Source organism: Nasonia vitripennis, assembly GCF_009193385.2.
Source record: "Nasonia vitripennis strain AsymCx chromosome 1 unlocalized genomic scaffold, Nvit_psr_1.1 chr1_random0004, whole genome shotgun sequence".
NCBI classification, from domain to species: domain Eukaryota; kingdom Metazoa; phylum Arthropoda; class Insecta; order Hymenoptera; family Pteromalidae; genus Nasonia; species Nasonia vitripennis.
In genome coordinates, this window is record NW_022279590.1 from 1,080,001 (window position 1) to 1,097,011 (window position 17,011).

At 35.2% G+C, this 17,011-nt stretch overlaps 1 protein-coding gene across 19 annotated transcripts in view; it reads right to left on the reverse strand.

Moving 5' to 3' along the window:
• The window catches only part of LOC100113758 (AP-3 complex subunit mu-1), an 835,720-nt gene that overhangs the window by 784,693 nt on the left and 34,016 nt on the right, over positions 1-17,011 (reverse strand). For 7 of the 19 annotated variants that reach the window (XR_004228391.1, XR_004345113.1, XM_031933582.2 and 4 more), the window contains exon 2: positions 2,792-2,922. The exons of the other annotated variants lie outside the window; for them this stretch is intronic. Coding sequence is in view for 4 of the 7 variants with exons in the window: in XM_031933601.1 (XP_031789461.1) it covers positions 2,792-2,922 (131 nt within the window). In the remaining 3 variants the exon portion in view is untranslated. The remainder of the gene's footprint in view (positions 1-2,791; positions 2,923-17,011) is intronic. 19 annotated transcript variants of the gene reach the window in all.

Consider the following 17,011-nt stretch of genomic DNA (forward strand, 5'->3'; position numbering starts at 1 on the left):
CAGATATTACCGGGTGGATCAGAGTTCGTCATCATTCTTCGAATGTGCTTGTCTCCTGATTTACTAACATCAGGTCACGAATTCCTCGCGTTCGCGTTCTAACCCTTCGCGAACCGTTTCAAGTCGAATTAGATTTTGAAGGTAACAAAATTAAATATAGCAATGTTTTTGCACTTTATGGCGGAAAAAGGTATGTAGTATGATAATTTCCAAAAACGAACAAAAAGTAGTGGTGGAAAGTTGTCAAATTTGCATACAAGTGGCAAAATTACGTATTTTTTTAGTTTTGCAGTGCCTATAAAAATCGATCAAAAAATAACTCATGTTATGTTGAAGGCACTTAAATTACCTACACATAAATGCACCTAAGTTATTTTTTTATCAATGAGTTAAGTGTAAAATCAATGCCAAACACGAAAAAATGCGTTTTTGAAATTAGGCACTATTATTGCGAAAATCGATGGATATTAATAAAACTTATGGAAAAGATGGTTAATCCAATTGTCAATGTGGTTGTCAAGAGCTGATTTGATTGACCGTCAAATTGTTGCTAGAGACATTTGTTAATTTTTTTACAGCTAATTGTTTAATTACTAAACATTGGTTTCATAAGTTAATATTGTGGTTACAGGTTCTAATTAGACCAAAAAAACACGTAAAAAAAGAAAAATTTCAAAAAGTTGAAATTAAGTTGCTCTTTGCAACCAACAAAGTCGGACATCTAAACAAGCGTTATAAATAAATTCTCCTATAGTCAGAGAAAAGAGGTGGATATTGAATTAGGTACGGCAACCAACAAGGAAGAAAATATGAATAAAGATTATACATACAATTTAGAAACAACGATTTATTTTCTATCTTGTTTACAACATTTTATGTTGTGTATTTTTAATCTTATGTAATGGTTTTTTACATATGATTCCTTTACTTTTTAAATTGCATTTATCTAATAATAGATTTAGTATTTTATCCAAGTAATAATTTAGCCCTTACATGTTGTTGAATCATGTGGAGCATAAACGATCGTAGTGTTAGCTTCGACAAATAAGGTTTTTATTAATTGCTCCGAGTTTTGATGAAAAACTGACAATTATACGAATGCAGAAATGTTTTCTTACTCAAGAAAGGCTGCTTACTAAATGCATGTCATCGATTCCATATGGCAGAAGAAAGTCTTACCATAGATTTATTATTTATCCAAGTAATAATTTAGCCCTTATGTGTTGATGAATTTTGTCAAGCATTTACGATCGTGGTTTTTGCTTGAAAAATTAAAACTTCTATTAGTTGCTCTAAGTTTTAAGACTCGCTGCTACGGCTCTCGGCTTCAGTTCTGCTTCCCCCGTTGCTTCGATCACGTACTTATCCCTCTGATATCTACGCTTGAGCACTAGGTAGGGGTGAGCTACATCTGAGACCATCCTGGTAGAAGAATGAGCTTAGGCGTTGGCTTGCTTAATAAGAATAAACTTATTTCTTACGTGAAAAATAACCCAATTTTAAACTTATCATAAGTTAATATACTTATCATAACCTATATAAAGTGCATTGCGAAGAGACAATAAATAAAAACTCCGTAAATGTTGATGGAAATAAGTCCAGTTTTGCTACTCGGGGGTTTTTGCGGTCGCAGAACACGAATATCGTGACGGCAACGCTCCCCGAGATACCTGGTGCCTAGGGTAGACGATATCACGTCGTCTCTTAGAGTTTTGTGGAAATTTCAAACGTAATCAGACGAAACTTGTTACTCGGGGGTTTTCGCGGTCGCAGTAGACGAATATCGTGACGGCAAGGTGACGAAAATGGTGCCCAAAGTGGACAGTATCACATCTTCTCCTGAAGTTTTGTGGGAATTTGATAGTATTTAAGTGAAATACGTTACTCAGAGATTTCAAGGGCCACTAAACATGGATATGGTTTTATACTCAAGATTATCCTTGGAGACGACATTGATACTGTCTACCCCAGGCATCAAGTACCCAGAAGGCCGTTGCCGTCGCTATATTCGTGTTCTGCGACCGCAAAAACCCCCGAGTAAAAAATTCCGATGAATCATGTGATTAATTTCCTGTAAAACTCTAGGAGACGACGTTGATACTGGTCACCCTGGGCACCAGGTACCTCGGAGAGCGTTGCCGTAGCTACATTCATGTTTAGCGACCTCGAAAACCTCTTATCACCCTGGGCACCAGGAACCTAGAAGGCCATTATAGTCGCTTTATTCGTGTTTAGCGACCCCGAAAACCCCCGAGTAATGAAACTGGACTTTTTTCCATCAATATTTTCCGAGTTTTTTTGCTTCGCTGCATTATTATCTATATTTGAGGTTACATATCTCTTCTTTAAAAACAATATAAGTTAAAATAACCTTATTCTTGCGTAAAAACGATTTCGCTGTTAAACAATTATAACCCAATATTCTTGGCTTAGATAAGCGAATTCGGCACTTATAAGCTTATTATTGGGTTAAAATTGGTTGCGATTTCTACCAGGGCAGGACTGCTTGACGCAGTTGGTCCGAGACGGTGACCAGATCGCTTACTCCGAACCGATCGTCGTCGTCGGGCCAATGCTTCGCACCCTTGTCTCTTCTTCTGTCCTTGGCACTGGTGTCAACATCTACAAACGTCGTGGACTGCAACCTGGTGACTAGCGGTCCATCTCCTTGCCGGTCCAGCCTTGCTTTGTTGTGCAGCCTCCGTCTTTTCTTATTTTAGTTATGCCGCAGAACACAAAGTTTTTGTTGACTAACTAACTAATAAATTTTATATTATTAAATATTGTATACCCCCTTGATGGATTGCCACCTTGCCGTGTGCTCGATGGGCCGGTGAGGGGGCTCCTCTGGTCGATTGTATGGTGGATCTCGGACCTGGACCCGATGAGAGAGAGTGAATGTTTTTTGTTGTGTCTGATTCCCTGTAAAACAAGTTCTCAAATGTATGTGGATCCCCGTAAAAAGGGCTCTCTCTTTCTCTCTCTCTCTCTCTTTCTCTCTCGAGTGCGGGATCTCCCTAAAAAGGGCTCTTCCTTACTTCGGACTCTCAACGGGCCGGGGGGCGGGACTCGCTCAACTCTCCTCGTCTCAGAGGGAGGAAAGCGAAAACTGCCTGGCAGACCGACTAGAGGCTAAGAGCAATCCCCCAACCAGGCGAAGGCGGTAGTGCCGGTTGGGAAACACATAAACACTTATGTCACACCTCAACACTCACACACTGCCGACCCCAAAGCTGCCCCCGGGCACGTATGTATGTCCAGGGTCACTCGAGGAGGTGACTGCGTCGATCTGAGGGTACCGTAGGAAAACTAGGTTGTCTGGCACTCCTAGGCCATCGGATAGTACAGGGGCCCGGGTCAGCCTACCAGCACGACCTGGTTGCCCTATCAGCCGACGAAAAATCACGCCTGACCTAACAGTGCCAGTTGGTTACCGTCATGTTGGGTCAAGGGGGGGGGGGGGGCTGCTGAGGCCACAGAAGTCAGGGTTGGCTTCTCAGCGTAGGGTGGCTTCTGGAGGGCCTACTGGTCCGGGATGCAAGAGGGGCTTGGTCCATACACACTAACACTCCCATAGAACAAACAAAAGAATTTTGTTTTGAAAGACCGAGCGGCTGTGGTCAAGACGACAAATACCGGTGTAAGTTCCCAGGAGAGTCACCGGGCGGCTGCGGAGTCCGTCCCAGCGGCAAATACCGGTGCCATCTCAGAAACAGTAAGTAGTATAGAAAAGAAAAGAAACAGGCACGCTAATAGAAAGCTAGCCTCAGGGGCGAAGCTAAGAACGAAGCGTCAGGAGTTCCCCCCTGCTCGCTCCGCTCGCCAAACCCCCAATTTTAAGTTAAAAGTCAAGTCTTGAGTAGTTTTGATAAATTATTTAGTTTTATAAAATGTAATAATATTGTAGTAATACTATATTGTAATATAAATATTGGAAATTTTAATTTAAATTATATTAATTAATTTAATATTGATAAATAATATTAAAATAAAATGAATTTAAAGAATACAAAAATGATAAAATATTATATTATTTTATATGATAAATCTATTTATTTATTTTTTTTTTTTTTGAGTAAATAACAATATAAGTTATTATTTAATAAAAAATAATCAATAAATATTTATAGCAAATTTTATTTTTTACAAAAGATTAAAAGGCTAGATTTATTCTTTACAAAAGAACAAATCGTGCGATTTTTTCTTTTGAAATGGCGGATCGAAATTTCATTATTTGGAAAAGAATAAATCGTGCGTTTTATTATTTGCAAAAGAATAAATTGCGACATTTATTCTTTTAAAATGACGGAGTAAAAATATATTCTTTATGAAAGATTAAATTGCGAGATTTATTCTTTACAAAAGATTAAAATGCGAGGTTTATTCTTTCTAAAGATTAAACTTTACGTTTTATTCTTTACTAAAGAATATACTGTACCTTTTATTCTTTTTGCCTTAGTTAAAAGTATAAATCGAAACATTTATTCTTCCTAGCGCCTGTTTTACTCTTTAGAGTGTATATGTAGCTATATTCATTTTTATTAATGTTTATTTACAACAACCTCAAACCACCAAACATTTTCCAATATCATATCCTTAGTATTTTTTATATTTGATCTGCTAAATAAATTGAATAAAGTATTGTATTTATTGATTATTTATACCAAGTATCACGCTATAAAACAAAATATGTATAACTTGGAAACTCTAAAAAACAATCAAGGAAATAGTTTTTAGTATTTTCTCAGGCAAAATAATTTATTACAATTTTTTTATATAGTTCAAAGGCGTAGTTATTGAAGAAGATGAATCTGACGAAGAAACTCCTGATGAATTTTTTTCTGAAGAAGACGATGCTTCGGACGAAGAGCTAATTCTTCCTGAAGAAGAGGTTACTTCTGATAAAGAGCTTCTTCTTGAAGAAGCTGCTTTTGAAGAAGAAGAAGGAGAAGACTCTCATTCTGAGGAAGAGCGGTCTGATTCATCTTTTAATGAAGAATACCAGAGGTGGTTGAATGCGCCCAAAATTGGGCGTATTTATTGTGAAGGCCCCTTATGCCACGAGACTGTATCAGAGACAGAGGTAATTTAACCTATTTGTTTATTTAACAAAAAATGAGGAACCACCTTCTTCATTTATTGAATATGTTATCGAATAATTTTATTTCTTTTGATTATTACTTTAACTTTAATTTTAAAGTGGTAAGGTCTCTTTAAACATATGCTGTAATACTGTAGTTCACTCGGTCAAAAGAGTAGTTTTAGAATTTGGAATTTTCAAATACTATTTTATTAGAATAGTAATGTATAAGCAAGAATATTTAAAAATTATGTAAAAGAGAACGAAAATCATGTTTTATTAAACAATTTCAAGCATTAATTGCTCGGATATTAATTAACAAAAAATCATCAATAATTACTTTAATTTTTTTTAATTTTTGTCTGATCTTAACAAAACAAGGCTCATTTCGTTCGTTGAGAAATTTCAGGGGGAGTAATGGTAGGAAAATTTAAGATACAATTTACCAGAACGGCGCTAGATCAGGTTGTTTATTAAAATTTGAATGATTTTCTTGACGAGATAATACATCTGAAAATCACACGTATTCAACAAAAAAGTATAAGCAAATTATTCCAGTTGATAACCGTATGGTCGTTCCTTACAATAGCTTTCTACTGCAAAAGTATAAATGTCATATAAATGTAGAATATTGTGCATCTATTCAAAGTATTAAATATATATTTGATTACATACATAAGGGCGGAGATAGAGCAAAATTTAAAAAATAGATGATAATGAGAATAATGAACCAGACACTATAGTTTTTGATGAAATTACTCAATTTATTGATGGAAGGTATTTGAGCGGAATGGAAGTAGCCTGGCGACTACAAGAATTTCCATTATGTGGTAGAAGCCATACTGTTACTCGTTTAGCAGTTCATACTAAGGATCAACAAAAAATAATTTTTGAAGAACATAAAGAGTCAGAAGCATTGCGAAACGCAGAAACAACTTTAACGGCATGGTTTAAATTTAAAAAAAAACAGATGATTTTGCAAAAAATATTACTTATGTTGAAATTCCGCAATATTATAGATTTGATCAAAAAACAAAATCTTGGATAAAACGATCGCGTAATTATAAATATAGTGCCATTCGACGATTAAATGTAGTATATCCAAAAGATAGTGAAAGATTTTTTTTGAAGTTGATACTAAATAGAATGAAAGGTAATAGTTCTTTTGAAGATTTGCGAACTTATGATAATAAACTATATCAGTCTTATAAAGAAGCAGCACTTGCTATGGGTTTAGTAGCTGATGACTCTTGTGTTTATAATATTTTCGAAGAGGCCTGTCAAATAATGTTGCCCTTTCAATTACGTAAATTTTTCGCTTGGTTTATATTAGCAGAAAACATTCAAGGAAATATAATTTTGAATATGTTCAAAAAATTTTTTACTGAAGATTTTAAAGAAAATAAATAAAATAATGCTTTATCTCATATCCAAAGTATATTAGAAACAGAAGAAAGATGTTGTAAGGATTTTAGTTTACCAGATCCTGCTAATCTTATTGTTAATGATGATATGTCTTCCGAAAACATAATGCAAAGTGCCACTATTTTCAGACAAATAGTAAATCAATTAAATGAAGATCAACACTCCATTTTTACAGAAATCATTAACAGTAAAACTAACATTTACTTTATTGATGCTCTTGGAGGTTCAGGAAAAACTTTCTTATACAAAACTTTAATTCACTATTTTCTTTCATTGAACAAACAAGTTTTATCAATGGCTTGACCTGATATTGCTTCTATATTATCACCGAAAGGAATGACAAGTCATAGAACTTTTAGATTACTTTTAGATTTGGATAATGTAGATACTGCTTTTCTAAAATTAGAATCGGATAAGAAAAAAATTAAGGTTGGCTGATTTAATTATTTGGGATGAAGCCTCTATGATTCCGAAAAAAGCTTTAGAAATAATAGATCGAACCTTGCAAGTTGTATGCTATAATAAATTACCTTTTGGAGGAAAATTAATAGTATTAGGAGGTGATTTTAGACAAATTCTTCCAGTATTGAAACATGGTTATAGAAATTCTATCGTTGAGGAAACAATTAAATATTCCAAATTATGGCCTCTTTTCAAAGTTTTAAAATTAAAAAAAATATTCGTTCTAATGATAGAGAATTTTCATCATTATTATTAGATATAGGAGAAGGTAAAATTAATCCTTTCAGAATACCTCAACTTTGGAAAACTAATGATGTTTGTGACAAAATTTATAGCAATATTAATCAAAATATTTCTATAAATTCTGTAATTTTAGCTCCTCATAATGAAGATATTGAAATTATAAATAATAAAGTGTTAAAATTGTTATATGGCGATTCATGGACATATTACAGTATAGATTACGCAACACATAAGGGTCTAGATCAAACTGACGAAAATATTCATCTAAATTATCCAATTGAAATGTTAAATGAAATTAGAGAAGGTCTTCCACCTCATAAATTAGACTTAAAAATAAATTCAACAGTAATGTTAATTCGAAATTTGAGTATAATAGATGGTCGATGCAATGGGACTCATTTAAAAATTGTAAAATTATATCAATATAATATTGAAGCAGAAATAATTTTTGGAGAGAATATTGGAAATAAAGTCTTTATACCAAGAATCACCTTAAATACTGGAGAAAATTCTTCATTTCCATTTACTCTTTATAAAAAACAATTTTTAATTATATTAGCTTGTGCAATAACAATAAATAAATCTCAAGGACAAAGTTTTGATTCCTTAGGAATTTTTCTTAGACGACCATTATTTTCTCATTTTATCTAAATGTAAAAATCCTAATAAAATATTTATTCAAAATGAATTAGAAGACTCTTCAAAAATCGATAATATTGTGTGGAGTGAGATTTTCAAAGATGCAATTTAAAACAAATTTATTGCATTATTTTTTTTTTAAATCCTATGAGTTATTATTATAAATATGTTTTAAAAATATTTCATCGAAATTAAAAAAAAAAACAAATTATTTTTTTTTTATAGATTATTATTTTTTAAGACCTCCATAACTCTTTTTTATATTACGATACAGTAATAACAATTAATTATCTGTCTTTCAAAACTCGCCAATAAATTTTAATAATTTGGTTAAAAATACTAATTTTTAAGTTCAAATATTTATTTATTTATTATTATATTTTTTAGCAGATTACTATCAATGGAATGGGATCCAGTTAAAAATTCATTAGTTCGTAGAGAATGTTGAACACAGTGATTATTTAATTGCATTGAATAATCTGATAAATCAACACTTAATCGAAAAGTAAATTATGAACTTTACTTCAATGGTTTAGTAAGAGATCACGAAAATAATAAATTGAAAGAGTTAAATCAAATAGAATTTTATGAAATATTTGAAAATAAAATGATGTAGCTTCAATATTTTCCAATTTAGATGAAATTCCTACTGATATAACTTTAACTATTCAAAAGATTTTTAAATTTCGTAAAAAAAATAATGTATTACCAAGTGAACTCAAAGATAATAATCATGATGTATATGTTAAATATATTTTAAATATAAGCAACATTATACATCATATTCAATTAACTACACAAAATAATTAATTTGTAACATTTTTTTATTATTATTTGGAACAACACTAAATTATTTTTTTCAGATGCAGGAAACAATTTAAATTATTTATAAAATTATTTACTAACGAACTTAATTTACAGATTGGAAGTATGTAAATCAACATCAGTTAATAATGCAAGCATAGTCATCCCTTATCTCTAGTAGAAAATGTTAAATAAATAAAAATTATTATTATTTTTAAGGGGGGGAGGTGGAGGGAAGGTAAATGAGGGTGGAGGGGATTTGAATTAAAATCACACTTACAACTATATAATATAGGAAGAAAATCGATGAACGGGTCGTCCACGCTATCTCTCTATGTACTAATGTACGCGTTATTAGTTGTCATTAAACAGAATTTTATTTTTTATAAAAATACCTTTCGACAAATTGAATAGTATTATTTATCATGACATAAGTTTTGAAAAAAGGTTTTAAAGTTTATATTTGAAACTTCGCGCGCTTTCGATTCAAGCCTGCACTTACAGTCGCATTAGAGCCCGCGCGGGTTTTCACGATTCAATATGTTTTTTCGCTACTGGTTCGTCTTTGATTTGACGGGGATTTTCTTCAGTCGTGATACTCAGCTTGGCAGAATGAGTTACAACGTTCGAAGTAAAAGGTTTGCAGGTAAAATTAATGTTTGTTATATTCGACAAGTTTATCATCTATTATAAGTTTACATATTTATGCATTTTTATTTCAAGAACTTTGGATACAAATAGGTGCAGCTACGACAAAATGATTTTTACCGATACATATTTAAAAAAAAAAATGTGGATATCAACTTTGTTCTGTAATTCTTCTTTTACATCACCTTACCGGCGCAGACTACACAAGCAAAGTAGGAACGAAGCATAGTGCGTTCGAAGCTAAACCCGAAAACTACCTCATGGCATTTGCTCGTGGTATATAATATATGATTATTATAATTTATAATTAATATATTTTGATTTTAGTTGATTAATTGTATATTTTTATAGGTATTTCAAAATCAGAAGTAGAAAGTTGAGCATGCTGAACAATATCTAATAAAGGTCTTGAAAAAAACTAATGCCACCTCAACTTTTGATGATCTCCGTTATCGAATGTATCACTACGGCAATACTGTATCAATTATGGATCTACCACCTACTAGTAATTTAATAAGGCTACATATTCTAAGAGCTTTTTATGTGACATACGAACAGATGAACTTATCACAAAAAGATTATGTAAAATTGAATCCGATCGAATTCGGTTATACATTTGTCGATGAACTGTTATTACCACAACAAATAACATAATTATTTCCCCCGGTTCAAGATTTAGTGCCTAATTGTAATTGCAAAACTTGTTTGACGAAGTTGTAGATCGTCAGGCCTGCCATGTATCTCCTTTTGTATTTGTCGCTCTCATGATACGTGCAAGAATACATTTTAATTTAGAGAAAAATTAAGAATAATATATTTACAAAATCTGGAGCGCATTGTGAGAGGAAGTGTGTGCATTTGTGAAGCTGTAGAGTGGGTACTGGAGGGGTAGGAGAAAGGGAGTAGGTGCGAGGAGGAAGAGAAAAACCCCATCTGAGAAGGGTATAAAAAATCAGTGATAGAAAGAGCGGGAAAGGAACCATGAACCTGTCGAACATTGAGGTACAGGAAATAATCGGCGGAACGGAATACGGAATAGAAGAGGCGGGAAATTCAAAAAGTGCAGGTTCAACGAGAGGAGGGAAAAGGGGAGGAGGAAGAGGGGGAGGAAGAATAGGGAATGAGTTGAAGCAAAGAAAATTAGAGGACAGCTTGATAGGTAAAGAAGACACAGGGCTCAAAAGAAAAGAGAGAAGTCCAGAAGAACACGTCGAGAAAAATAAGAAGGAAAGAACTGGAGAGGCAGAAGAAAAAAACGCATTTGCAAAAGGAGGGAATGTGAAAAGATCACCAATTGAGAAAGAGAAGATGGAAGAAGAGGCAATCGAGTCGTTAAAGTGCACTATGGATATAATCCTACAAAAAGTGGAGGAGATGAGTATGAAAATGGATAAGGAAAAGGTAGAAAGGGAGAAGATGATCGAGAACTGGGAACAGAAATATATTGGACTGGAGGAAAAAATGAACAGAAAAATAGAGGAAGGGCTAAAAAGTATAGAAGGAAGACTGAAAGAAGAAGGAGAAGAAAGAAAAAGAATCAGAAGAGAATGCAAGGAGGCGAGAGAAACGAAGGAGGAAACAAGAGAGATGGAGAAGAAAGAGTGGGAAGTGAGAATAGAACGCGAAAGAAAAGAGAGAAAAGAAGCAATTGAGGAGATATTAGGGAAGATAGAAAGTCTGGAAAAAGGGGAAGAGAGAGACAAGGGTAGTGGTAGAGGTAGAGAGTCAACCAGGGGAGAGAGAGGATAAGGGAAAGGTAACGGAAAAGGAAAGGGACAGAAAGCAGATAGAAGAAATGGAATGGAGGATCGAGGAAGGAGAGAGAGATACGAAAAAGAATAATATTATAATAGCAGGGTGGAAAGAAGAAAAATGGGATAGAAAGACGGTAGAAGACTGGATAAAGAAAAAACTCGAAGTAGAGGTTACGTTGAGGAAAACGTGGTCATTGAACGGGAAGATCCGAAGAATAGGGGCGGAATGTAGAAACTGGGAAGAAAAAGGAGATATCATGAGAGAGAAGGCTAGGTTAAAAGGGTCTGATATATTCATAGACAACGATGTAACATGGAAAGAGAGAAGAAATAAAGAAAAACTGAGAGAATACGCGATAAAGGAAAGAAAAGAAGGAAAAGAGGTCAACATAGGATACAACAAACTATGGATAAATGGGATAGAGTATTTATGGAAAGAAAGAGAACAGTAATTTTTTTGGAGAAAGAAAAGGACAGGAGAGGAAGAAAAGCGAGAAGGAAGGGAACATAAGAATAATTAATTGGAATGTAGCGGGAATAAAAGGTATAGATGAGAGGACATGGGAATATATAAAAAGGTTTGATGTAATCTGTCTGCAGGAAACGTGGCTGGAAGATAAAGAAGGCAAATACTGGGAAAAGAAACTAGGACATTATGAAGTTAGAGTCAGAAATGCGAAGAAAGGGGGAGAAAGAGGTAGAGTGAAAGGGGGAATAGTGATGGCGGTGAAACAGGGAACAAAAGCAGAGAGAGAGAGTAGAGTGGATGGAAGAAAAGACAAACGAATTTATAGGGGCGAGAATATTAGGGAAAAGAGATATATGGTGGATAGGTACCACATACATGAGAGAGGAAAAACAAGAAAACTTTAAAGAGATAGAGGGGATGACGGAAAACGCCAGGGGCGAGAAATTGATTTGGTGTGGAGATATGAATGCAAGAACGGGTCAGGGAGGAGGCGGAGTCGACGAGGAAGGTAACGAAGAGAACAGGGAATCGAAAGATGAAAAGATAAACAGAGAAGGGGAAGAAAAAACAAGAAAAATGGGACTCAGTATATTAAATGGTAATATCGAAGGAGACGAAACAGGAGAATATACATAAATAGGAGGAGCAGGATGCTCAGCGATAGATTATGTGATAACAAATGAGGAAGGGAAAAGAGGGGTAGGCAAAATTAACATCGTTTACAGGCTAGAATCGGATCACAACGCAATAGAGATAGATTTGGGAAAATTACCCGGGAAAACAGAAGAAGAGAAAGACAGAATCGTGGAAAGAGCAATATGGAATGAAAAAGCCATAGGTCAATTCAGAGAAGAATTAGGCAAATGCAAGAAAACAGAATGGTCGGAATTAAAAAGAAAATTGGAAAAAGCAGTCAGAAGGAGAAAGGTAGGCGGTAAGAAAAGAAAGAAAAACACCTGGTGGGACGAAGAATGCAGACTTAAGAAAGCAGAGGTAAAGAAGTTGGGCAAAGCGATTAAGTCGGGAAAGGGAAGGAAAGAGTATATCAAAGCAAAGAGAGAGAGAGAGAGAGAGAGATAGAGAGAGAGAGAGAGAGAGAGAGAGAGAGAGAGAGAGAGTGGGGAGTATTAGTAGAAAGTAAAAAGGAGGAAGAAATGGAGAAAAGAATAATAGAGGCAGGAGATGATAAAACCGGGAGACAATTCTGGGAGGTGGTAAAAAGTAGGAGAAGAAAAAAGAGGACAAGATGCAGCAGTAAAATACAGAAAGAAGAGTGGCTAACTTACTTTAAAGGGCATCTAGGAGAAGAGACAGAGGATGATTTGGAAACAAGCTCACAAGGAGAAGATGAAGAAGGAGATGGATAGGAGAACGAAGGAAGAATATCCGAAGACGAGGTGAGGCGATCGGCAAAATGAAAAAGGGAAAAGCACCAGGAGCAGATGGACTACAAAATGAGGTATGGATACATGGAGAAGAGCAGGTGATAGGGGAGATAACTAATATACTGAAAAAAATATGGAAAGGAGGAAAAATACCAGATGAATGGAAAACAGGAGTGATTACACCGCTTTTCAAAAAAGGGAAGAAAGATGAGGCAAAGAACTACAGAGGGATAACACTTATGGTCACGGGTTATAAACTATATGCGGAAATAATAAAAGGAAAGCTGGAAAACGAATTAGAGGGAAGGGAACTATTGGACGACACACAAATGGGTTTCAGGAAAGGAAGAGGGACAGCAGATGCTATTTTTATTCTGAGCAAGGCAATAGAAACAGAACTAGAGAAGAAAGGAGGTAAAGTATACGCGTTTTTCGCAGACATGAGAGCAGCCTTTGACAAAGTAAACAAGAGAGAGATCTGGGAAATGATGAGAAAGCTAGGAATAGGCGGCAGAACAAGGAAGAGAATAAAGGAATTATACAAAGGGACCAAGTGCGAAATCAGAATAGGAGAGGAAAAGATAGGAGGGTTCGAGATACATAAAGGAATGAGACAAGGGTGCCCATTAAGCCCGACGCTATTCAACGTAGGAATGGCGGACACAGAGAAGGAATTAAGCAAAATACAGGAAGGGGGGATAGTATTAGGAAAAAAGAAATTCTGGTCGATCACATATGCGGATGATGTTGTGATGGTGGCAAACAACGCTACAGGGCTAAAGCAGATGCTAAAGAAATTCAAAAGGATAATAGAAAGGAAAGGTCTAGAACTAAACATAGAAAAGTCGAAGTTAATGGTATTCAAAAATGGGGGAAGGAGAAAAAGGGAGTAAAAATTGATATGGGAAGAGAAGGAGATAGAGGTAGTGAAAAACTTTGACTACTTAGGATATATGTTAAAAGAAAATGGGAAGGAAGAGGCACAAATTAAGAAATTAAAAGAAAAGGCAAGCACGATAATGAGTTCGATGTGGGGACTAGGGGAAGAATTATTCAGAGACAACTGGGAACTAAGAATGAGGCTATTTGATACAATGGTGAAAAGTGTAATGGAATACGAGGCGGAGGTGTGGGGATGGAAGGGGAAAGATGAACTGGAGAAGATACACAGAAGATATCTGAAATGGATAATGAAATTGGACAGGACGACGCCGGAGCACATACTACACCTAGAGACCAAGAGATACAAGTTAGAAACAAGGACAAGGAGAAGAGCAATAAAATATGAAACGAAACTGAGCAAGACAAAAGAAGGTACACTTTGGAGAGAATGCTGGAGACTACTAGAAAAAGAAGAGGGCAATAAGAGGGGAAAAAGAAAAAAGCGAGGACAAAGAGAAGAGGAGTTAAACAAAAGAGGATATGCTCTATCTGAATACCACAGAAAAATGAGAGCAGGATAGCAGGTGTGGTTGGAGCTGGAAGGAATAGAGAAGGACATACAATGGCAGAGCTGGGAAAACAAACTGAATGAGTTCAGACAAGCGAGAGATATAAAAGAATTAATAAAAACACAGGGAGAGACTCCAGAATATCTGAGGAGAGCAGGTAACACAGGGAAAAAGGGGCTAGCGATAACGGTAAGATTTAGAATGGGAAACGAAGCAAGAGGTTACAAATACTGGCTGAAAGAGGAGGAAAGAAGATGCAGGCTATGTAAAGAAGAGGAAGAAACGTATGAGCACATATTCTCGAGATGTAAAAAATCAGGTAACAGGCAGGACAACTGGAAAAGGATTTTAAATGGGGAAAGAAAAAATCTGGCAAAACTATACAGAATAATATGGTTAAGGAAAGAAAAGGAGAAAACTGAGGAAATATAAAAGAAAATCTGATATAAAGAGAGAAAAGAGCAAACGAAAGAACACAAAGCGCAATTGAACAGTAATGGTAGCAATAGAGAAGAGGAGAGGATAAAACAAATAAGGAAAAACTGAAAGAACCAGACGTAGTAACTAAATAGAAAGCAGGGACATTTAGTGAGCAGGGAGATACGAACGGAACAGGAGGAACAGTGGAAAATTCAAAAGGCACTAGGCGCGGGCTAAAACACGGCACAGGTGGAGAGTGGAACCTGGACGAGAAATGAGAAACGGAACAAGACAGAAAAGAAAACACGTGGTGAGCCACAGATAGAAAAGCTGTTAGCACAGATAAGACAAGTAGTAAAAGGAGAAGATAAAAAAGTGAAAAGGAGAAGATGTATGGAGACAAGAAGAAAGACAGAGAGATGAAGGAATTGAGAGAGGAGATGGAAGGTTGGAAAATTAAGGCGAGGATTGAGAGAGAGAAAAGAGAAGCCCTGGAGAAGAAAATGCAGGATGTGAGAGAGATGAGGGACGGCCGTGAAGGTAAGAAAAATAGAGTGGAGGCGATAAAGAAAAGGCAGAAGATGAGAAAAGTGAGAAGAGGGTATGAAAAAGGAGAAGAGATAATCTTGAGAGAGAGAAAGACTGACGCGGCCAGCTACAGCTATAGGAGAGGAGACAGTAAGTACAAAGTATGGGAAAGAGGTTTAATAATACATCTAAATAATTGGACGGAAGAAGATTCTATAAAAGACTGGTTGGAAGACATCATGGAAAGAGTAGAGTGGGAAATGGAAGATACGAAAGCGGAAGGCACAAAGAAAATCATTTTTAAAACGAAAGAGGACATGGAAGCGATATGGGAGAAGAGAGCGGAAATCAAAGAAGGAGGTAAAATAAGACTGGAACAGTGGTTATCGGTGGATGAGAGAAGGGCCAGAGCCTTGATTATGAGAGAGAAAAGGAGAAGAGAAGAGGATGAAGAGGAGGAGGACGAGGTAAAGCACAAAAAAGAGTGGGTAGCCGAAATAGAAGGAGAGATGTACAAGTGGGACGACAAGAAGGATAGAATAGTTAAGAAATGAAAAGGAATAGAAAGGAGAGATGAGGGACGATATAAGATCTGGAAGTCAGGAGAGTCAGATAAGGAAGACGAAGAGTAGCAGACAAGGATGGAGAGAAAGAAAAGATAAAGAAAAGATGAAAAAGAAGAGAGAAGAAAGTTATCAACATACACATAAAGGCAGGGTAGAGTAAAAACACTCACAAACAAACACAAACACTCACAAACAATCAAACACACGCATACGCGTACAGACTTATATACACGCATACACACACATGCACAAACAGACACGAAAACAGGAGCAGCGGGAGAATTTAAACACACTCACACACATGTAAACAGGAACACTACCTACAGAGACACACATGACACACTAGGTTAGGTTAGAGTAGGAACAGAGCAATATGTATGTAAATATACGAATGTACAAAGAATGTAAACACGAATAGTAAAATACAATAAAGATATTATTATTATTATTATTTACAAAATCTTATTAAAAGAGCTAAGCGTATTACGTTAAAAGTCAAGCAAATTGCGCCTTTAAATTTGCATTAAATAAATGTTCATCAAATAAAATGTGTACTTTTTGTACTAATTATTATTGATTAGTACATAGAGAAATTGCTATATGAGATATTAGTACATAGAGAGATAGCGTGGACGACCCATTCATCGATTTTTTCAAGTTATTTATTAAATATGTATTTTTGATAGACTTCGACTAAACCTGCTTTAAATCAGTCATTATGTTGTAAAAAACTGTTTACTAACGGTGATCATACTTTTTTCCCGGAAAATTCCGAAAAAACACCGATTTTAACCTAAAAATGGTCCTAACTCAAAAACGTACCATTTTTAGGACTGGTAACCTCGAAAAATGGATTCAGTACACCAAAAAACATAAAGTAAACCCAAGTTACCGAGGGGACCTCGAAAGAACACCAAGACTCCCCCTGGCGCCCGGACTACATAAAAATTGAACGAAACGGTCAATCTGGAAAATCTTGCGGTAAAAAGAAGGCAATTTTATGCTCTTTTATATACACTATTGTTAAATATATTGTATAAATCGTATAAATCATTTCATAAAAAAAGCAAAAATAATTTTTCAAAAATCGAAAAATTGCTATAATATGACCATAAAATAGTCAGCATCATAAAAAAA